Source organism: Microcaecilia unicolor, chromosome 2 (genome assembly GCF_901765095.1).
Source record: "Microcaecilia unicolor chromosome 2, aMicUni1.1, whole genome shotgun sequence".
Classification (NCBI taxonomy): domain Eukaryota; kingdom Metazoa; phylum Chordata; class Amphibia; order Gymnophiona; family Siphonopidae; genus Microcaecilia; species Microcaecilia unicolor.
The window spans coordinates 235,040,416-235,064,394 of record NC_044032.1 but is presented as its reverse complement, the minus strand read 5'-3'; the positions used below and the strand labels follow the sequence as shown (position 1 = coordinate 235,064,394).

Here is a 23,979-nt window from a genome sequence, read left to right as displayed (position 1 = left end):
GTGAGAAGTAACGAGTGAGTTATTCAGTGCCAGTGTGGAACTGAGATACTATGCCTTTGAAGACCTTTGCTAGTTTGTATATTGATTCTGTTGATGTCTGTTAATTATTTTTAGAGGGCATTGAATGCTGGGCACGTAGAAGGTTTCCCCTTGAAAAAGCTGTTAAGCGAAATGGGACCCCTTTGGGAAGAATGAGATAAGTGCCGTGAAGGGGCATAATCAAACGGGGAGCCCAAGTTTTCCTGAGGGCGTCTTCTCAGGACATCCCCGCAAAGGGTGGGGAAACCCATATTATCAAAACAAGATGGGCGTCCATCTTTTGTTTCGATAATACGGTTGGGGACACCCAAATCTCAACATTTAGGCCAACCTTAGAGATGGTCGACATAAATGTTGAGATGGTCGACCTTAGAGATGGTTGTCCGCGGTTTTCGGCGATAATGGAAAACGAAGATGCCCAAATCAAAAACTACCAAATCCAACTCATTTGGTCGTGGAAGGAGCCAGCATTCGTAGTGCACTGGTCCCCCTGACATGCCAGGACACCAACCGGGCACCCTAGGGGGCACTGCAGTGGACTAACTGATGCACTAACTGAATGGAAAAAGCCCTTCTCTTACTAATCCCATAGCGATTCGGAAAGGAATGGGCATGCATGAAGGAAATCGCATGCAAATGAGCTGCTCACTGTTAGCTCATTTGCCCACGATTTCCTTCCTAAGGAGGGGAAGCTGCATGTATAATAGCAATCTACAACCTTAAATAAATTGCCATCTACAACCTTAGAAAAATACAAGTCCAGGTGAAAACGTCCAAGTGCTCGTCAGGGATGTCTTTTTTTTTTAGAGTATGGGTGAAGGACGTCCTTCTATGCCTTTGTCCCTGCGATGGCAGTTGAGGATGTCCAAAATGTGGATGTTTCTGTGAGAAGGATGTCCATGCCTGCTATGCCTCCAACACCCCCTTTATTTATTTGGATTTTGGATCACAAGTAGCAGCAGTAACGAGTGAACTGGACACCTTTGGATAGCAAGATCAGTGCTCTAGCCACTAGGCCACTCCTCCACTCCACTCCCTTGAAATTTGGCTGTCCCTGTAGGGGGGGCAGTTCAGGACGTCCAAAATGTTTGAAAGAAGGATGTCCACGCCTTCGCTATGCCTCCGCTGACACACACATACCTCCCCTCCCAGGGACCCTGCATACTGCTGCGATGGACCTGAGTATGACATTTCAGGCTGGCAAAAAAAGTTTTTAAAGTTGTTTTTTTCAGGGTGGGAAGGGGTTAGTCACCACTGGGGGAGTCAGGGGAGGTCATCCCCGATTCCCTCCGGTGGTCATCTGGTCAGTTCGCGCACCTTTTTGAGGCTTGGTCGTAAGAAAAAATGGACTAAGTAAAGTCGCCCAAGTGCTCATCAGGGACACCCATCTTTTTTCCATTATTGCTCAAGGACGCCCATCTGTTAGGCACGCCCCAGTCCCGCCTTCGCTACGCCTCTGACACGCCCCCGGGAACTTTGGTCATCCCTGCGACGGGAAGCAGTTGGGGACGCCCAAAATCGGATTTCGATTATGCCGATTTGGGTAACCCTGAGAGAAGGACGCCCATCTCCCGATTTGTGTCGAAAGATGGGCGCCCTTCTCTTTCGAAAAAAAGCCTGTTATTGCCTATTATATTGGTTGATCCAAATGTATGTGGACATCAATTGACAGAGTTCTGTTTTGTAAATTTTTAAAAAAGAAAAAAAAAAGAACAAGCATAAAAAGTATAAATCACAAAATGGGTGTAAGATTTGAAAGTTTTTCTGGCCAATGATGAACAAAGTGTCGGTGGCAATACTAAGAATCTTGAAATTTTCATTGAGTACGGCACAGTTTTGAAGCCTTTTCCTCCATTTTTGATTTTAATTAAGTCTAGCATTGAGTTATTTAAGACCACAGTTTTGTTGATCAATATTTCTCTTGCTTTCTGTGGAAAAGTCTGATTATTTTGCAGTATTTTGTACAGTCAAGAAATGGTGCTGAGGATTGCCTTCTGATAGACATCTGGAACTTGGAGAGGCCATGTCATAAGAATGGACACCATAGAAGCTGTGTGCCCCAAGTCCTAAGTTGCTGAAGGTAGAACAGAAGCCCAGTAACAGTACTGATCTATTACAGATCAGGGTGCAGACGTTGCTGAAGGCCAGAACTGGACATTAGGGTAGCCACATCTCCAGAACCAGTAGCAGTGAAACTTGGCAATGGGAGTTTTCTGCATAGTTGCAGCCAGGACTGACTGTCACTACATCTGCCAAAGAGACAACCAAAGTCACAGCTGTGGTGTAAAACTGAGTGATACCGAATCAAAAACGAAGAACTCGCCTGAGATGCAGCTGTATTCAAAGGTGATCCCTGTCATAGAAAAAATGAAGTGAGTTTCTGCAACCGAACCAGGGACCCTAAATCTACCACAGCTACCCTCTAACAGGTGACTGCTGCAGAAGCTATGACCTGCAAGCAATTTTGCTGGTAAAGAAGAGTCAGACAATCTGCTGCCAATTGCTGCGCATTGCCATGCACGAGATTGCAAATGCTACCCGTGGTGGCATGCAAGTTGCACATGATGCCAGTGGAATGCCATGGTAGCGACAAAAGACACCACTGCCGCGTCATGCCAGTGGCTGGAGAAGAGAACGCAATGTCCTAGAAATGGCTGAGAAAGCCACCACCGCACCATGGAAGTGGCAGATGCCGATGCAGCACCTAGCAAGGGGCTGATCATGCCAATGCAGTGCCATGGAAGCCACATAAGTGCTGATGCCATGCCATGCAAGTGGCCGAAGATGACGACACAGTGCTTCGTTAGTGGATGAAGATGCCCATGTGCTGCTCTTCTAGTAAGCAAAGATGATAACACAGTGTCGTGTAAGTGCCCATTGATGCCAACACAGTGCAAAAGGGTGCAGCCACTGATGAAATGCCCTACAATTGGTTACTGATGTTTGCACAAAGCTTGCAAGTGGCTGCTGAAGGTGAGCTGCACCATAGAAGCAGCTTATGAAGGTGAAACCACACCATAGAAGTAGCTGCTGATACTGTTTTGACACGAAAGAAGCTGAAGACACTGAAGCACTAATATGCATCTGAGTGCTGTGGCCACGTATGTGGCTGTGCAAATAGGCTGCTACTAGATCTGCCCTACATCGCTGGGCCCTGCCACCCAAGCTGTGCCCTGCAGCTAAAAGCTGTAATTGCAGGATATATTTCCTGCATCAGGCCACTGCTGCTGAAGCTTCCCTATGCCACTGGATGGCATTTAAGTTGAACCATGCATTTGGCTGCTGTCAAAGCTGAATCCAGCCGCCGGCGTCAGCTGCCACCCACTAGTGAGCTGTTGCTGAAGAAGCTATGCCACACCACATGCTGGCTGCACAGAAATCACAATATGCAACTAGCTAGGGCTGTAGAAGCTGAGCCATGTGGGAGGGTGAGGAGTTTAATACTGCGCTATACAGCAGGCTGGCGCTGGAGAAGCCATGCCAACCAGAAGGCTAATGCTGCTGTAGTGGCACTGTCTAGGGGACTGGAGCAACATAAAAATGCAGCATGCCTATGAAAGAGCTCACAAAAGCAGTGCTAAGCAGGGAGCTGGTGTTGTAGAAGCCGTGCCATGCAGAGATTTGGCGTTGTCAAAAGCGCATCAATAGGAAGCTGGTATTGCAGAAACTGTTCCCTGCAGACACTGAGCCCTGTAGGGAGTAAGAGCTGTGGAAGCTGTACCATGCAGGGAGCAGGCACCACTGAAGCAGTACCCTGCAGGAAGCTAGAACTGCAGACACTCTGTCAAGCCAGGAGTCATTTCTGCAGGCACTGTGCCATGCAGACATCTAGTGCTGCAGATGCCGTGGCATGGAGGGAGCTGGTTCCGCACAACTGGGCCATGCAGGAGGGTGGCACTACTAGAACTGTGTCATTTAGACAGATGATGTAATTGAAGCAGAGTGATGCAGGAAGCTAAAGCTACTGACACCATATCATGAAGGTAGGTGGTGCCATTAGAGCATAGCTACTTTGGAGCCAGGAGACACCCAAGATGCTGCTGAAGCCACACCATGCCAGGTTGTGTCACCACCATTGGCATCTCCCACTGGGCTGGAGCCATGTATTAGACTACTGTTGAAAAAGCATCACGCTTGGATAGGAATACAGAGGTGGGGGGAGGGGTCGTGGGGGGCCAAAAATGGAGAGACATATGTAAGGAGGCAGCAGAAATAAACCTCTGCTTGCAGAACTGCAGTGTTACCCAGAGAACACCCTAAACATGCCTGCTATATGCCGCATGGATAAAACAAAAGGAGTCACAATCAGTACTCCCCTGTCCAGATCATAATGAGCAGAAAGTGAGATATGACTCTACTCTAAGCAGCCAGTTCCCTTAACCTGGAGCAACAAGGGGCTTGACATAAACCCAGTGCCGACATAGACATGAGGGCGGTAAGAACAGAAGCAAGTGATTCTAAGGCTCGCCATGAAATCCATCTGCCCAACGCATCCAGTACTGCCCAGAATGCAACTATTTACAGAACTTGAATTAAAGGAGCAGGAAGAATAAAGGTACTGTGGTATAGCTAACTACAAAGCTGATAAAGCTCTGTAATCTGAAACACCGAATTTCTGCCGAACGAGGAGCCAGCACCAGAACAGAAAAGATCACCGCTGTACTGGTGAAAAGATATATCTTTTTCCTAAACTCCCCAGGTACTATTTAGGTAGTAGCAGTGCTTTTTTTGTAGGGAAAAAGGTACCGGTACTCATTATGGGCGGGGTCACCACTTCTGGCTCCACCCCTATGATAGCCACACCCCACATTAGCCACACCCCTTATACCAGCCATGGTGCATATAAACAGGCATCATTGAAAATATTATACCAGTATAGGAGAAAAAAATAACTTGTGATTTTTTTTCATTATAAATAATTTCTGTAAGCTGTTACAGCTCCAGTATACCCAGTGCAAAATAAGACAGCAGATGTAAATTCTCAAATTGGACATATTCCAAACACTAAAATGAAAATAAAATGATTTTTTTCTACCTTTGTTGTCTAGTGACTTTGTTTTTCTGATCATGTTGGCCCCAGTCTCTGATTCTGTAGCTCTCTATCTATTCTCTTAACTCCGTTTCCAGGGCTTCCTTTCCATTTATTTCTTTACTTTCCTCCTTTCTTCTAAATTTCTTGCCCTACATCCATAAGTACAAGCTGTGTTCTCCATGGAATTGACTGGAGGAGGTATAACCTGGATCCAGCTTTTGCCTATTTTCTCCATTCATGTGCAGTTTTTCTCCTCTCTTCCCTTTCCCTCATCTCCATCCATGTGAATCTTCGTCTTTTCTCTTTCCTCCCCTCCATGCATGCCCAGCATTTCTCCTCTTTCTTCCCTCCCCTGTATCCATATCCAGCAATAATTCTCTCTCCCCTCTCCTCCTTCTAAGTCCAGCATTTCTCCTCTCTCCCCTGCCCTCCTCTCTCATCCATGTCCAATGATTCTCCTTTCCCCATCCTCCCCTGCCATCTGTCTAGCAATTCTTTTCTCCCACCTGTCCTCCCCTCCCATCCATTCCCAGTGATTTTCTCTTCCCTGCTCTCCCCTCCCATCCATGTCCAGTGATTCTCCTTTCCTCTGCCCTCTCCTCCCATCCTTGTCCAGCAATTCTCTCTTCCATGCCCTCCCCTCCCATCTTTGTCCAGTGATTCTCCTCTCTCCCCTGCCCTCCCCTCGCATCCATGTCCAGCGATTCTCCTTCCCCCATCCTCCCCTGCCATCCATGTCCAACGATTCTTTTCTCCCACCTGTCCTCCCCTGATATCCATGTCCAGCAATTTTTCCTCCCCCCGCCCATCCTCCTTCTCCCACTGCCTGCCTGCGAGTCTGGACCCCAGCATCAGCCAGTGCGGTGATTAAGAGGCTGCTGGTGTTGGGGCCTTCCCTCTGCAAGTCCTGCCTATGCGGAAACAGGAAGTTGAAACAAAGTAGGCGGGACTCGCAGAGGGAAGGCCCCAACGCTGGCAGATTCTCGTAATTGCTGCCGAGTCGCTAAAGAAAAGGAGGGTCGTAGGGAAGAGGGGAACGAGAGGAAGGGTGCAGGCCAGCTGCAGGGAAAACAAAAAGGTGCTGGTACGCCGTACCGGTGCCTACAGGCACAAAAAAAGCCCTAGTTAGTAGATAAATGTTTAGATAGTTTTATATTTGATCCATATTCAGTTATATGTTACTGCATGTTCTTTTCCACCTGTTTATATGGTTCACTGTTCTACTCTGACAATAATCCTTATTAGTTAACTGACTCTGGTTTCTTGGATTGACTAAGAATCCTGGTAGTTTGTGTTTTGGTCTGTGGGTGCTTTCTGGGAACTGTGGAACCCTGAGAGTGTGGCCCCAGTAACCTAGAAATCAACGGGGAATAATCTGAGAGTGGAAGACTCATCCAGAGGCAAGTGAGACCCAGACAGTGGGGTGGAGGGTGCTAGCGTAGAGCACAAGCGACAGTTGCAAGGCCTCAGCTGTGCTGGAGACAGACCCTCCATGTGGCCACAGGGTTAGACCCAGGCAGGTGGCTAGGCATTTTACCCCTATGTGAGAACAGGCAGTTTTACTCAACAGGAAAAAATATTGAAGAACCATGTCTTGTCTCAAAAATGTCTGACTCACTGAAAAGTATTTCAACCTCAATTATCCACAGGTGGGGGGGAGGGACTCGGCCCCACTGAGTGTCATCCAACTCCTGTAGGCTTAAATCAAAGGAAAGCTAAATATGATTAGCCTGAGAACCCCCTGCTCTACTGATACCAGGATACTACCTGGGACAGGAGCTGATTAAGAGCACCAAAGAAGAGCTGCACAGTCTATCAACCATCCGCTGCCCACTACCCTTAAAGGGACGAATCACACAGAACTACTTTTTTTTCTTTCTCTATCCGCTGGTCGACAGACAAAACTATTTCCAATGGTCTGTTTGTGGTCTGGTATGGATGTGAAGGGAAAAGTTTTGAAATGTAGAATTTTGCTATACAGAGACAAAAATTACAGGAGGGTACTTCTTCCATACAACCAGGGATAGCTATGCATTCACGTAGTGGTTTTGAATGTTCACAAGGAAACTGAGACTGTAAAGTCATGCAATTAAGTTAAGAATAGTACAAGAGCCTATTTTGAGCCTCTGATAGCAATTTAAACTGAGATCATAAAGTAAAAATAAGAATGTGCACCAAAGTTACTACTTTCATTCAAATAGCAGCTTTGGGGAAACTACAGTTATTCTTCAGCTTCTGAATCAGGTGCATAACCACTGAATCATAAAGGAAAATGCTTTGTAGGTGCAAAAAACATTTATCATAAACAGCAATACTTTAATGTCTACTTACATAGATTCTATTTTTTGAATCCACTGGAAGTTCCTTTATGGCTGTTCTTGTAGAAAACTCTATCTTTGGAGCAATTCCCTTAAAACAAGAAGCATGTAAGTCTACAACAGATTAAGCATAATTATTCATTCAAATACAATCCTACAACCCTGAACAAATGCATGGCGGGGAGGGTAAATTGAAGAGTGGCGGCTACAATCCTAACCACCTTACTAGGCAGATTGGTTAGGCCATTTCGGGCTTTATCTACAATCATCTGTAATGCTGGAAAGTGAAGTTACTCACCTGTAGCAGGTTTCTCTGAGGACTACAGGACAGACATGCTTACTGATGGGCAACACCATCTGATTGAATTTGGAGCAGGAACACCCACCAGTGTCTTTTTCAGAAGCCTTTGGTAGTGATTCCCCATGTACGCCATCATCACGCTGGACCAGCTCAGTCTAATATAAAAGCTAACAGAGGTGAGTGGGGCATTAAGAATATTCATCCTGCTGTCCCCAAAGATCATCTGCTATAGATGAGTAACTTCACTTTCAACAAGGGTAAACAGGCAACAGGCAAGGCCATAAAGCAAACTAAGTGTTAACGAACATTCTTTTTTTTTTTTCCAATCAGCCTGGAACTGAAAACAAATGGGCCTAAAGGGGTGGAATTGGATTCTAGATCCCAAACAGATTTTGAAAGACTGTCTCTTCACCAAACCAGCTGTTGTGTTGGGAATCTTGTTCTAGACAGTAGTGATATGTAAATGTGTGAACTGAATCCACATTGCAGTTTTGCAGATCTCCTCTATAACATAGTAACACAGTAAATGACAACAGATAAAGACCTGTACGATCCATCCAGTCTGCCCATGTGAGGTCACCCTCTAGGGAGAGTGACCTCAAGTGGTCTGCTAACACAGCCACGGCTCTGACATTGTGATCCATGGCATGACCCTCCAGAGTCAGCTCAGCCTGGATATAAGTCAAGGAGATGCAGTTTGCCAGCCAATTTGAGATAGTGAGTTTACTGATGGTAGCCCTCATCCTGTTTAGGTCAAAAGAAACAAAAATAGAAATAGAAGGCCAAGACTCTCTTGCAGTCCAGAGGGTGCAGTGTGCTTATACTTTCATGGGTGGCTTCAGGAAAAATATTGAAAGATCAACTGACTGATTAAGAAGGAATTCAGACACTACCTTAGGAAGGAACTTAGGATGTGTGCACAAAACCACTCTGTTGTTGTAAAACTTTGTATACGATGATCAGTTACTAAGGCCTGGCGCTCACTGACCCTGTATGCTGAAGTGACTGCCACCAAAAACAAGCCCTTCCAGGTCACGTACTTCAGGTGACAGGTATCAAGTGGCTCAAAGAGAGCTTTCATCAGCTGAGGAAGGACAATGTTTAGATTCCATGATGCTGTTGGGGGTTTGATGGGAGGTTTTCGTAGACACAAGCCCCGCATGAAGCAAACAATTAGAGGCTGAGCAGAAGCTGAGCTTATCCCTCTACACAGTGATAAGTTCCAACTGCAATGAATGAACCTATATGGAGTTAGTTTTGAGACCCAGCTCTGATATATGTAAAAGATATTCAAGCAGTATTTGTGTAGGGCAGGAAAAGAGATCTAGGGCCTTGATCTCATATCAGACAGCAAACCTCTTCCACTTGAATCCATAAGACCTCCTAGTGGAATCTCTCCTGGATGCAAGTAAACTTGGTAGACTCCATCTGGTAAGTTCAAGGAGTCCACTTATATTCTCTCAACATCCAAGCTATGAGGGACAAGAACTGGAAGTTGGGCTGTAGAAAGGATGAGGGTAAGAAAGCAGTACAGCCTCCATGGATCTTTGGAGGCTAGCTCCAGAAGCAGAGAGAACCAGATCAGCTGCAGTCAGGAGGGTGCAATCAGAATTATGGTTCCCTGATCCTGCTTGAGTTTCAGGAGAGTTTTCACTATGAGGGCACTGGAGGATACTCATACAGAAAATCCCTCCCCCCAATTAAGGAGAAAGGCATCAAAGGCTAGTCTGTTGTATGATTCTAATCTGGAGCAGAACTGTGGGACTTGTGATGAGTGGCAAAAAGGTCTATCAAGAGGGTGCTCCACACTCGAAAGATCTGAAAGTAAAGCCCATGTTCAATGACTCTCATGTGGTTGCATGACCTGACTCAGTCTGTCAATTAATTTTCTTTCCCTGCAAGGTAAGTGGCTCTGAGCATCATCCCCACAACCTGACTGATTCCTGACTCAAAAGGAATCAGTCAGGTTGTCCCTGCTTGTTGCATAATACAGTGCAATCTGGTTATCTGTTTCGATCTGAATAATTTGGTTCAGTAACCAAATTCTGAAAGCCTTTAGAACATTCCAAATAGCTCTTAGCTCCAGGAGATTTATTTGATTTTGCTTCTCCTCAGCAAACCAGTGACCCTGAGTGCAGAGACCATTTACATGAGCCCCCTACCCCAGGCTGACTGCATCCATCATAACCATTTGCTGGATTTGGGGAATTTGGAATCTAATATAATATGAGCATTTTTATTCTGCATAAGCAAAATTAGGCTCAAAGTAGGTTACAGTAAGATAGTAACATAGTAAATGAATGCATTAGGCTATAATTCTCAAAAACATATTAAAAATACAAAGAAAATGAAAATACTCTGAAACATTAAACACTTACTCTCCTGTATTCAAAAATAAACTGGCCAGGATCGGAACCTGACTAGGGGACACTCGAGGAAGTTATATGGAAGTACTTTTAAAACAAATAGGAGGAAATATTTTTTCACTCAATGAATAGTTAAGCTCTGGAACTCTTTGCCGGAGGATGTGATAACAGTGGTTAGTGTATCTGGGTTTAAAAAAGGTTTGGACAAATTCCTGGAGGAAAAGTCCATAGTCTACTATTGAGACAGACATGGGAAGCAACTGCTTGCCCTGGGATTTGTAGTATGGAGTGTTGCCACGATGTGGGTTTCTACCAGGTACTTGTGACCTGGCTTGGCCACTGTTTGGAAAACAGGATACTGGGCTAGATGGACCATTGGTTTGACCCTGTATGGCTACTCTTATGTTCTTATGTACCATCCAGAACAGTTACTGGAATTATAGCTATGCTCTCTTGCCTCTTACAAAAGAATATAAGAATAGCCATACTGGATCAGACCAATGGTCCATGTAGAACAGTACTCTGCTTCAAACAGTGACCAATCCAGGTCACAAGTACATGCAGAATCCCAAAGAGCAGTGGCTTTCCCTATTTCTATCTTAATAGCAGATTATGGACTTTTATTTGAGGAAATTGTCCAAACCTTTTTTTTAAACCCAGATACACTAACTGCTGTTATCAAATCTTCTGGCAATGAGTTCCAGAGCTTAACTACTCATTGAGTGAAAAAATATTTTCTCCTATTCGTTTTAAAAGTATTACAATGTAACTTCATGGCGTGTCCCCTAGTCTTTCTACTTTTTGATATCATGGTTTGGGAAAGTGAGTCCTTGGGCTGTAAAATGGTTGGCTCTACCTGTGTGGCATAAGTGCCTCACAGGCCCTTGTCAACAGTTGCTGACGGAATCACCTGGCAGAATCTGGGAGATGAAGAAGGCAGGGCCTAACTTAGACTGGCTGAAACGCAGGACTAGGCAGTGCCTAGCAGACTGGATGGAACATGACAGGGGCGGTCTAGAGGTTGGTTCTTAAGATTCTAGGCACGGAATGCTGCAGGACTCTAGCAGTTTCCTGAACCAGGTGAGAGGAGTGACAGCACTCCCTCCCGAAGCACCCTCCCAAGCCCCCTAGGTTTGGGCTTAAGAGCATAAAGGTGATGAAAACTCCTAATGAATACTGGGGCAAGCAGGTTGACAGCAAGTTCCCATATTATCTTAACCCTTCCAGACCAGGAGATAGTGTAGTCTTCCCCTGATTCTCTTTGCATCCAGTATGTCTGAGGGTCAGAGGTAACTGCCGGTGTAGGTAGTGGAGAGACTCTAGCCACTTCCCTCAATAACACCGCAGGTTTTTGCAGGGAGACATGGAACGCATTGTGGAGGCGTATGGTGGGGGGAAGATGTAATTGATACATAACTGGACCCAGCTGATGTTGCATTGCAAAAGGACCGATGAACCTGGGTGTGAACCTCTGAGAGGGCACCTTGGGCCGAAGGTGCCTGGTGCTCAGCCACACCTTCTCCCCAGGGTGAAATGTGGGGGCTGGTTGTCACATGATCAGCCTGCTTCTTGTAGCTGGTTGACGTCTGCATGAGTAGTTGCTGAGTCTGGTTCCAAGACCGTGAAGACACCAGCACGAGGACACAAGGAAGCTATTGCAAAACCCTGTGAGGGATAGAGACTGGAGAAGGGGATGTAGAAGACATCCCTCATTCTGTGTCATGAGGGTTGGAAAATACTCCATCTTCTATGGTTCTCAGAAGGAGAATGCCAGATGAAAAGGAAGCCAGATCTTCTGGGGCCAGTAAAGAGTGATCAGAATCCTGGTCCCACGATCCTGCCTGCGCGGTAGTAGAATCTGTTCAATGAGAGAGATGAAAGGATATGAATACAGAAGACCATTCTCCAAGGAAGGAGGAAGGGAACTGACAGTAGTCTGTTGCGGACCTGGAACTGAACTGAGGGATGGCATGATTGACTTGAGTTGCCAAGAGATCCATCAAAGGGGTGCCCCACAGTTAGAAGTCTCGCAGGCAACACCAATATTAAGAGGCCACTCGTGTGGGTGCATGACCTTGAACAATCTGGTTACCAGGCTGTTGGATTTGTCTGCCAGATGAGTGGCTCTGAGGAGCAGTCCCGAAAAGACTGCCCCCAGCTACATCCAGACAGCCCCCTGACACAGAAGATGCATCTGGTTCCCCCTGCTTGTCGGGATAGTAAATTGCAACTTGATTATTCATGTGAATGAATACAAAGTGGCTGAACAGCCTATCACTGAAGTCTTTTAGAGTGTTCCAGATCACTCATTTCCAAAAGGGGACAGGGAGAACTGTCTCCTGAGCTGACCAAGTACCTTGAGTGTGAAGTCTGTCTAAAGGAGATTCCCACCCTAGGTGGGATGCAGTCACCATCAGTAGCCTGTGACGTTGAGGAATTTGAAAAGACAGTCCCAGAGTCCAAGCAGACCATAGAGTTCACCAAAGCACAGAGTAAATGAGCTGTGGGGACAGTTGGATGACATCGCCCAGGGTCCACGTGGCCCAACATCACTAAGAAGCTAGGGTCCACTGGGCAGTTCCCATGTGAAAACAAGGCATGGGTGTTACATGCGACCTGCTGATGGGCTCGAACCTGAGTGGCAATAGCGACAACAGTGTCTGCCCCTGGCACAGAAAGAAATGCCCGAGCCCGATGAGTATCCAGCAGGATTCCAATTATCTCCAAATGGGAGACTGGAAGCAGATGGGACTAAAGTTATTGTAAAACAAATCCTAATAGGTCCAACACCCAATGGACTCCTGAGTACTGATCACAGGCCTTTGGCCTTTGGAGGAAAGAGTGTCGAGGCCATCTGTGTATTTTTTAATGAGATCAGCAACCCCCTGCATCTGCTGTCCAAAAGGGGTTTGCGTGTGGTATTCACCAGTCTCTGCTGAGCCTAAAAATCTGAGACACACAGCCACACTATGGGCATAGACCCTGGAAGCCACAGCAAAAGTGTCATAAGTGCCCCTGGCCAAGAACGTGCGTCACGCCGTCTGCAACTCGGCCAACTAGCAAAGCGACTTGACCTGCCCTGTTTGGAGAGAGAGCATAACATATATCAGGTCCTGTAAAAATACACTCGTGGTGGTACATTTTCCACCCAAATGTATCCAGGGATCTAGCGTCCCTGCCTTGGGATGCCAAAGCAGAGTTCCTAGAACTCCTGGCTCTCTTGAGCGGGAATTCAATCACCATGGAGTGAAGAGGCAACTGGGGCCTATGAAAACCAGAGGAGCTCCAAATCCAGTGCATGGAGACAATCCCCATGGGGAGGAGCGAAGTTGACAGAGGGGATTCCCAATTCCTCATGAGAGCATCAGGGAAGAGCGGTGGAGCAGGATTGTCACAGCCCCTCTAGGAGGAGACTCGTAGTCCTGAACCTCAAAGAGCTGAGCCCTGGGCTGATGCTCCACCTCCAGAGGAATTGAAATTGTGGCCACAAAGTCCTCAACAGAAGAAGGGAATGCATGCAGATGGAGATGTCCTCTATTCTTGTGGAGGGAAGGGGTCAGATGGTATTCCATAGGACTTCTCCTTTGAGAAGTATCAGGAATCGTCATCTAACTCCCATGTGCCCCTCATCAGTGTCAGCCTGGAACTCCGCATGGAAGGGCTGGTCTGCCTCGACTGAGAGGAGCCATGACTCCGAGAGGGGTGTCGAGAAGTGGGCTTCAGTCTTGACTCCCACGAAACTCCCTGTACTGATGTCGACCAACCACTTCCTGAAGCCCCCCAATCAGCAAATGCCCTCCATCTCCTGTAGGCCCTTCCGGGCCTATCTGGCACAATCCCTAGGTTCTAGTGGGGGTCAGGGCATGAGAAATTCACAGTCATTCCTGCCCCTTACTGGCAATGCATTCAAAATGACACCAGCGACCCTATAGGTAGTCTTGTGGTACTTCCGCTAAGATTCAAGCCGCAATATACCATTTTGAACCCGGCAGCAGCAAGTTGCAGAAGTGACTGGGGATCACTCCTGCCCCAACCTCACCAAACCCCCAGGGATTATACCACATAGGCATTCTCATGTTTCCATCCCTATACTCTTCACTTGGCTAGATCCAACCCACAGCATGACTCCTATCTTGGGCCCTTCCTTCTTGGGATTGGTCAAAGGAACTGGGAATATCATGAGGAGGCTTAGTGCTTCCAGTGATACTGGAAGCTTATTCATGTAGAGGAGAGGATTGAACAACTGCAGATAAGAGTCTAAACTCTGAAAAATATCCATTCACTTTAGCCATCCTTCTGGCTTCCAGACACTAAAGCAAAAATGTGTACAATCCTGAAAAAATCCAGTTATCAAACTTAGGGCCTCTTTTACAAAGCTGTGCTAGTGATTCCCGCGTGGCAAATGCGAGGAAGTCCAGAGGAAGTGAATGGGCTTCCTCTCATTTGCCATGCTAGGCATCGCTAGCGCAGTTTAGTAAAAGAAGTCCTTAGACTTCTGAGTTCTGAGCACATCTGACAGGCCTCCTCCTAAACATTTGAGCGCTAGGCATGCTTTAATCTGGCTTTGGGTAAAAATATGCGTATGTTTGTAAAAATCTGAAATAAAAAAATATGGGTTAGCTGTATTTCATTTTGGCACAATGTACAGTTGTACAGCATCATCTACTGCACATGACCTTCATTTTATAGACCCTCTGTTTGCACTTAGTTGAGCCCTCTCACTAGCATGTATGTTAAAAAGTTAACATCATTGTGTTGCAGATACTAAGTAGTATTCTGTTAGCAAGAAATTAGTAAATAACATAGAGGGTAAGCATATCACATTATATGATATTCCTTCAGGTTACATGATTAGACATGAAAATTTTAGCATGCACAATAGAGGGTTTTCATGTGTATAATAAAGTTTACTGCATAGACCCCTTAACAGACCCATTCATTTTGCCTATAAGATGGTTAACTGAAGGGCTGTGTATGTACCAATTCATTTCTATGTCCTATTGTTTTTTTCTGTATGCACCATGCTTCAAGATTGCAAAATAATTTGGTAAAATACAAAATAAGGATCATTATTACTTTAAAGTCTGCCTTTGCTTTTCTTTTTTTATATTTTATGACAAAACTGAAACTATGCTCCACAGAGAGAACTTACTGGGAAGTTATATGCAGTCTTCATTAACATTTCTCTGTCCACCCCAGGTAATGAAGGAGTCAATCTAGGCTCAGGATAGAGAAACTCCCGAGTGTTCTCTTCATAAAAGGATAACATTTCCCCTACTGCAAAAGAGAAAACAATGAAAACAATTTCTGAAATTCATTTTCATCATTTGTTGTTGTTGGAGGGTTTTTTTTTTTCAGAAAATAAAGTATTCACCATGCATTGTGTGGAGACCCTAGGGATCCCGCAGTGACTTCTATGGCTCTACAAGAGTACAGAAGGTTGACTTTATTTCTATCTTCCAGTTTCCAGAAAAGAGTTCCCCCTGTCCAGTATTATAATTAGGGGAGGAGATTTAATTTGGAGGGAACTTGCCGGGATATAAGACCCTATGCTCAGTTCAAATCTTTGTCTTTGGCTTCTGCCTCCCTGGCTGCTGACCTGCATGTGAAGAGAGAGCCCATCCAGCCCAAAGATCCTAGCCAACTAGCCACAGCACAAATGCATCTGGCTGCCTTAGTCAAAATATCTACTTTGGTGAAACCTTAGAGTATTTAGAGGTAGCAGCAGCTATTTAAACTCTGTATTGATACTGAGACAGTGGAAACGGGGAACCCATTATACCTACTCTTTGGGTAAGAAGAAAAGGAGAAGCCCTGGCACAGAAAGAGATGAGGGGATGGGAAGACATACGAGAAGTGGAAAGACAGTGGTCCAGGCTGAAAGGAGCTATTAAAATGGCTACTGACCTTTACACGAGGAGAGTAAATAAAAGCAAGACAAAAAGGAAACCAATATGGTTCTCCAAACAAATGGCTGAGAAAATAAAGGCAAAAGAGGTGGCATTCATGAAATACAGGAAAACTCAAGGAGAGGAACACAGGAAAGTATACTGGAAGAAGCTGAAAGAAGCCATGAGGGAGCTACATCTAGCAAAAGCAGAGGTGGAAGAGCAAATGGCTAGGAATGCAAGAAAGGGAGACAAAAAATTTTTTCAGGTATATAAGTGAAAGACAGAAAGCTAGAAATGGAATTGTGAGACTGAAAGATGCTGTCGACAGCTATGTGGAGAGTGATGATGAAGAAGCAAACGTGCTAAACAAATACTTCTGTTCTGAGTTCATGGAAGAAAATCCTGGAGAAGGACCATGATCAACTGGTAAAGGTACATAAGAATGGAGTGGAAATCACACCGTTCACAGAAGAATGTGTTTATGAACAACTTGAAAAATGGAAGGTGGACAAAGCCATGGGACTGGATGGGATCCATCCCAGGATACTGAGGGAGAGTAGACAGATTCTGGCAGATCCTTTTAAAGATTTGTTTAATAAATCCTTGGACACGGGAGAGGTTCCAAGGGATTGGAGAACAGCACACAAAAGTGGTGACAGAGAAGAAGTAGGAAACTACAGGTCAATAAGTCTCACTTCAGTTACTTGAAAAGTAATGGAAGCATTGCTGAAGGAAAGGATAGTGAATTTCCTGGAATCCAATGAGTTACAAGATCCGAGGCAACATGGCTTTACCAAAGGTAAATCATGCCAAACGAATTTGACTGAATTCTTTGACTGGGTGACCAGAGAACTGGATCAAGGACAAGTGCTAGATATCATCTACTTGGATTTCAGCAAAGCATTTGACACAGTCCCTCATAGAAGGCTCTTAAAAAAACTTGAAAGGCTGAAGTTAGGACCCAAAGTGGTGAACTGGATTAGAAACTGGTTGACAGACAGACGCCTTTCCTTCAGCAGTGATTCCACCGACGTGAATCTTACGGCCTGTAGTTTCTCACTTCTTCCCTATCTCCACTTTTGTGAAGAGGGACCACATCCGCTCATCTCCAATCCCGCGGAACCTCTCCTGTCTCTAAAGATCTATTAAATAAATCCTTAAGAGGTTCCACCAGGACTTCTCTGAGTTCCTTCAGTATCCTGGGATGTATCCCATCTGGACCTAAAGCTTTATCCGCTTTCAGATTTTCAAGCCATTTATAAATGCTTTCTTCCGTGAATGGCACTATATCCACTCCATTCACAGATATATCCTCAGCAGCCGACTGGGGTCCTTCTCCAGGAATTTCTTCCGTGAACACCGAAATGAAGTATTTGTTTTGCATGTTCGCTTTATCTTCATCGCTCTCCACATAGCTATTCTCAGTATCTTTCAGTCTTTTAATTCCATTCCTATTTTTTCTCCTTTCCCCAATATATCTGAAAAAGGTTTTGCCACCTCTCTTTACATCTTTAGCCATTTTTTCTTCCACCCGTGCATTCACTAGCCATATTTCCCTCTTCGCTTCTTTGAGTTTAATCTGGTAATCTTTTCTGTGATCCTCACATTGCATTCTTCTGTATTTCTTGATTGAAGCCTCTTTTGCCCTTATATTTTCAGCCACTTGTTTGGAGAACCATATAGACTTCCTCTTTCTCTTATTTTTGTTTACTTTCCTTGTGTAAAGATCAATTGCCATAATTATAGCAGTTTTCAGCTTGGACCACTGTGCTTCCTCTTCTCCAGTTCCTACCTCTGCTGTCAGCTCCTTCTTCAAGTATTGTCCCATTTTACCAAAATCAGTACATTTGAAATCCAGTACTTTGAGTTTTGTGCATCTGCACTCTGCTTTTGCTCTTACATCAAACCATATCGTGTGATGATCACTATTACCCAGGTGGGCACCCACATGGACATTAGAAACATTTCCTGCATTTGTGAGCACTAGATCCAACATCGACCCTTCCCTCGTGGGTTCCATCACTAGTTGTCTGAGCAAGGCACTTTGACAGGCATCCACGATATCTCTACTTCTTTCCAATTCTGCTGACGGGATGTTCCAATCCATATCAGGAAAGTTGAAATATCCCAACAATAGTACCTTTCCTTTCATACCAAGCTTATGAATATCTTCTATCAGGTCCTTGTCCAGCTTCTTCATTTGTGCCAGAGGTCAGTAGATAACACCCGTGTGACTACAAGTTCCATCTTCTCTTTCCAGGATGATCCAAATAGCTTCTTCCTTTCCCCAGATACCCCATATTTCAGCCGCTCTGGTATTGTTTTTCACTTACAATGCTACTCCTTCACCTCTTTGGCCCTCCCTATCCTTTCTAAAAAGATTATAGCCCGGTAAGGTTGCATCCCATGTCTCTGTATAGCATGTCTCTGTAATAGCAACAATATCCAAGTTTTCCTCAAACATCAGGGCTTGAAGATTTTTATTTATTTATTTATTTATTTAAATAAACATTTCTAGCTCGCCTACAACTAGGCAGATCACAAATCAACATAGAAAATAAAAAACAGTAAGACAATAACAGGCACTAGAGTATACAATATTCAAAACAATTACAAGCAAATCAGTCCAATGCATGTTCAAACAAATGTCTTCAGCAACTTACTGAACTGAGCCCTACTACTACTACATAGTATCAAGTAACCTGATAATTTATTCCAGATTTGCGGACCCGCTATTGAGAATGCAGTGTTCCTTTTGTTAGCATATACCACAGTTTGCAATTTATCATTCATTAATAACTTGAAATTTTCAGACCGCAAGTATCAAATGGGTTGATATTCCTGAATTACATCTTGAACCTTTCTACTTAGACTACAACGTATTGTATTTTTCTTCTGAAGATGTCCCCTGGTGAATAAGATATATTTTCTGCCTAATTTGAGAGTGGTGGAGAGCAATAATTTGGGTCATCAGGAGTTTGGATAAAGATCTAACTGCGATTTTGGAAAGTATTGTTGTGGAAGAACCAGTTAGAGTAACTCTATGAGTTTCTTTTGTTTTTGAACAGGAATTCAATGCAGTCATGTAAATGTATTTTCATAACTCACAAGTATTGTTTTTGGGTCAAAGTGTATGGATGTATCCTAATGTAGTGAAAGCTACATAAGAATGACATAAGATCTTTTTGTTGATGTGAAAAGAAGTACGGAATCTTGGGGCCTTTTTTATTGTTACGAGGAAATCGTATATAACAGTTGCTCTTATACCTATGGGTTCATAAAGCATCACCTTGCCTTCAGCTCTCCTACAAACTTCTCAACTTCTGCAGGGGTGTCAAAAACTTGTGTCTTGCTTCCTTGGAACACTCATTCTTGTGGGGTTCTGAAGCATGAATTTTACTCCTTTGTTGAATATTCTCACACAGTATGGGGTAATCTCTTTTCTCTTTGCTGCCATCTGCAAGGACAAATCTTGAAACACCACCTTGGCCTCTTCTATCTTTAAAGTCTTGGCCCCACAGTATGCTCTATAGATGATAGTTTTATCTGTATAATTCAAAATTTGCACTATCTGTGGCCTTGGTCTAGCCTGATTTTTGCCCAGTGGCCCACATGATGTGGTCTTTCAAATTTTATATAGTTCTCTTTATTTGCTAGCCCAAGTTGAGCCAACAGCATGTCCTCACAGAAATAAAACAGATCTTTCTCCTGGACAGATAGCCCTACAATGTAAATTTATTTCTTCTTCCTCTGTTCTCTTGGTTTTACAGCTGCTCTTCCAACCACAAATATTTCTTCTCAATCTGAACTTGCAGATCATCCATAAACAGCTCCTGTGCTTAAAATCTCTGCATATTTTCTGCAATCTGGCATCCTTGTCCAGCTAAGGCTTTCTTAAGTTCCTCTAGCGAAGATTGAATTTTAGCCCCGTCTCTTCTAGTATGGTAGACACACTCTTTGTCAACTGGTTACTTCTGTCATAATCATGACTGGCTGATTCTCAGTTGTTGCCATATATAGCTTTGGAGTGGGTGCAAGGCTGTCTTCACTATCTTTTGGGCATCATCACCCACAGTCTGTCCACAAGGAGTCACTCCTGTGCCTCCTGTTCTTCTCTGCTCTTTGTCTGAGGCAATAACCCACATCTCTGAAGCCTATCCAACCACTTTGTAGCCTCTACCACCCCCCCAGGGAAACAAGACTTCTAGGTCTATTGCTAAATACCAACCTTTATTTCCCTCAGCTGTCCTCCAGATGTAATCCTTGCTCTCTGTGAGAGGGTATATAGAACACTGCCCCTCACTCTTAAGAATGATCCCTCAGGTACTGTGAGTGATCTTAAAACCCTTAATCCCGACTAGAGATATGGGAGGGGTGAAGCCAAAAGGACAAGCATCAGGAACTATAAAAGGCAGAGCTAGAGTGGGGTTAAGGAGGCCCAGGGGTGGAAGATGTGATCTCCAGCATATGCCTTCACTATGTACGTCCAGCTACAATGACCTTGCTGAGGTAAGACAACGTTTTCATTTGGACACTTGTAAACCCGGTTCTGAGGCCTGGCCAGCCTAGAAAGAGTGAGATACATTTTACAAACTGTGTTTGGCGCATGGTAGTCATAGGCCATGGACTGTGTTTGGACCTGTCAGCCACAAGCTCATGTCAAGACTTTTCCTTCTGAATTAAAGACTTTACCTTTTTCCTGACTCTGTGATGTAACAGGCCTCAGATTTAGTGAATAAAGTATTTATCTTATTTCTACAACCTTGGCTGGCTGTGTTATTTGGAGGCTTACCCCCCCCAACCCTTGTTCACAGTATCACACTCTCATAACTCAGCAAAGTGGGCTATATCTTACACAATTAAATTAATATTCTCTTCAGCTGCAGCCTCCACTTGTCATTTAATTTATATTTCTACGTTGCTTGATCTGCTCTCATTTGCAGGCCTGCCCAGATACTTTCATCCCAGCCCCTGGTCCTTGTGCAAACGTTACAGTTCCTCTGGTAAGAGCAGCTATCTGGCCTCCCTCTAGGCATCAGGCGCGTTAGTTTCCCTGTTGGTCTAGTAGTCTTCTGTAGTAAGGAAACATAATCCCTAGCAGCAGTAGTGCAAGACAACTGCTAAGGGAGCCATTTTGTAGTGACGCCGATTAGGGCAGGAGTGAACGAGGGTCACCCCTGCCCAAAGCCCATTAGACTAACAGGGAAATTAATGGTAGGCCCTTTCGGGGGTGGTAGGCTCTTTGAGATGGGGGCTTGGTGGAGTGAAGTGACTGGGGTGGGATGCTTGATCAGGGGTCTAGAGCATCAGGCCATGGCTTTGAGGGACTGTTATACTGCAGGTTGCTGACTCCCATCGTAAATAAAGGTCCAGTAAAAGCTTGCCTTTTACCACATCTTGACAACTTCCCTCCTTAGCATCTAAAGTAAAGTTACTAATAAAAAGTGACAACATTTCAAACAACTGCTCTGAACCAACACTTCTTTGTTTGCTTTTTCTTTCTTGTTTGTAATTTGTGTATTGATGGTCTGATAATATGGTATTTGAATACAACTACCTCACTCCTTCTAGATTTTGGTCAGCAGGGTTTCTATTAAAAAGAAAACCACTAGTTACATGTGCTCTTCTAAATAAATTCTGAAGGATTCTATTACAGAGAACCAGACTTATCACTTACTCACTTCTAGATAAATTCTGGGCAGCTTTACTCAGGAGAGAATGATGGGAGATCATCCTGTTGGGTGCTCCATTCTTTAAAAGAGGAAGGGAAGTACTAATTGGATAGTGAATTCCAAACTATGACTGAAGCATTCCTAGATGGATGTAAATACCAAAGGATATGTTTTTACCCCACTACAATGTATTAAGTCATATGGGTCTCTAATACAGACAGAGTTCCCAACAGGTGTTTGTAAATAAGGTTTATGGGATGTAAATAATTGATTTCTGTTATGTATATAGATTAATTTCTTTTAATATGAGAAAATTTATAAGTGATTATGAATAGTGAAGGAGGATGTCCACTCAGGAGATGAGGAATGTGATAGAGTCCCTAACCTGGAGACCTTACCTAATTATGATGAAATGTGTTACATATTGATGCCTTTCTTAATGACAGAATAATGTAATTGTAACACAGGAGATTTCTATTTATTTATTTATTAGGATTTATTAACCTAAGCCAGTGTGCAGTAGGTACAGCTAGACATAAAACTTACAATTTTCTTATCAGTATAAACAACAGTACAATGACCAAATATACCCATGATTGTAATCAATGACATAAACTTGGAGATGGCAAACTGATCCTAGTTAATAGGATTAATGACACAGTATCAGAAATACAAACATTTAACAGTAATGTAGAACAATCACATATCAGCAATATGATAAATGTCAGCAGAATACAAATGATACCATAATAGGCATCCTGGAAGAACATTCATATGACATAGATATGATACTTGCTATGTCACCAAAATACAAATTAAACACATTAAAAGGCATGCATTAGAACATTCAAATAACACAGAAATGATATGATGCGTAAGGAAGCTAGGGGCTTCTTAAAATGATCAAAACTATTGGCTAAGAACAGTATATTACTGAACTGGAAGACCGCAGGCGCTCCTTCATTCACTCAGTGAAGATCTTGTTAAACATGGAAAAGCTCAACATTCCAGACTTGGACTCTAATACTGCTCAGGAGGAGGAGGAGGTGGAGCTGCTTCAGAGGGGTGGGAAGAGGATCAGAGCTGCTTTGGGAGGGCAGGAGGGGGGAAAGAGACCTGGATTGGCCACTGTTGCATACCCAGTATGGCTATTCTTATGATCTTATGTAACCATCAGGCTGCTCTACCCCCTGTAGAGAGGGTGCAGAGAGCAGACATATCATTAGCTGACACAAAACAGCCAGCATAACCTTGGTGCAAGCACTGCAGGAAGCAGCCATTTGACATCTCCTTCCCACCCACCAAAGCAGAAAAGAATCTAAGCTGAGAAGGGACATTTGCCTCTCTGTTCATTCCAAATCCATGAAGGAGAGAGAAGCCAAACTGGTAAGTCACCTGCCTTATTGATATTACAGGACAGAAGATCCTGAGTAGGAGGACACCTGTTCCTACTCCAAAACAAATGGACACAGCAAGTTAAAAAGTACAATAAAAATTGTAATTCACAGCAAATCAAATACAAATCAAACATTATGAACATATAAAACATGAATAATATATAACCCAAACTTAGTGTCAAAACTAAAGCCCCATCCCATCTTCATCTCCTACCCAAGGTACCAAACCTTACTTCTTAAATAGTCCATACTGGCTCTCCTACTCCAAGGCTCTGTCTTTCTTTCTTTGTCTGAGAAGTAATTTGAAATGATTCCTTTTCACTCACTTGGGGAAAACTTGGCTTGTTCTTCAAAATCGTCCATCAAACTGGGCTTAACCTAGAGGTCTGCATATGGTCTCTGATGGGAAGGAGGTATGTGGGTATGAAAAGGGCGTCTCTCTCTCTGAACCCTGCTAGAATATTTAAAAATCCCACTGCAATTTAAATTATCATTTTCAAAACAAACATCTGTTCGACATCCAATTATGGATTCTTACCCGATAATGTGTTCAGATCAGCTGCCTTCCTCAGAATTACGGAGACTATCTGGCGCCTAAAAGGGTGATCCTGATTGGGAAACAAAGAGCCTCACTCCTTGCTTTCAGGATTGCCCTTTTAGGAGCCAGACAGGCTCTGTGACCAATCACAGCTGAGCTGAGATCGGTAGCTTGCCGCAGGCATGTATAGCTCACATCGGCGCCGCTATGCCGCTACACGTAGACTCATTAAGGATTGTTGCAGGGGGAAAGGAGGTGCGCTCTCTGCTCCTTGCTGCAACACTTGTTCCGGCGCTTGGCATGAACTCCCATCTGTGCCCCGTGGAACCCCTGTGAATTCGCCGTGGCGCACTGGGGTATCACTGCACACAGTTTGGGAAACGCTGGCCTATGGCCTACTGGTATATGCCAGGCCTAGCCCTGCA

At 44.2% G+C, this 23,979-nt stretch overlaps 1 protein-coding gene across 4 annotated transcripts in view; it reads right to left on the bottom strand.

Moving 5' to 3' along the window:
- SPATA6L (spermatogenesis associated 6 like) overlaps window positions 1–23,979 on the bottom strand; it is a 201,760-nt gene that overhangs the window by 130,973 nt on the left and 46,808 nt on the right. For all 4 annotated transcript variants that reach the window (XR_003941029.1, XM_030193805.1, XM_030193807.1 and 1 more), the window contains 2 exons: window positions 15,209–15,333; window positions 7,403–7,480 (listed from right to left, as the gene is read on the bottom strand). Coding sequence is in view for 3 of the 4 variants with exons in the window: in XM_030193805.1 (XP_030049665.1) it covers window positions 7,403–7,480; window positions 15,209–15,333 (203 nt within the window). In the remaining variant the exon portion in view is untranslated. The remainder of the gene's footprint in view (window positions 1–7,402; window positions 7,481–15,208; window positions 15,334–23,979) is intronic.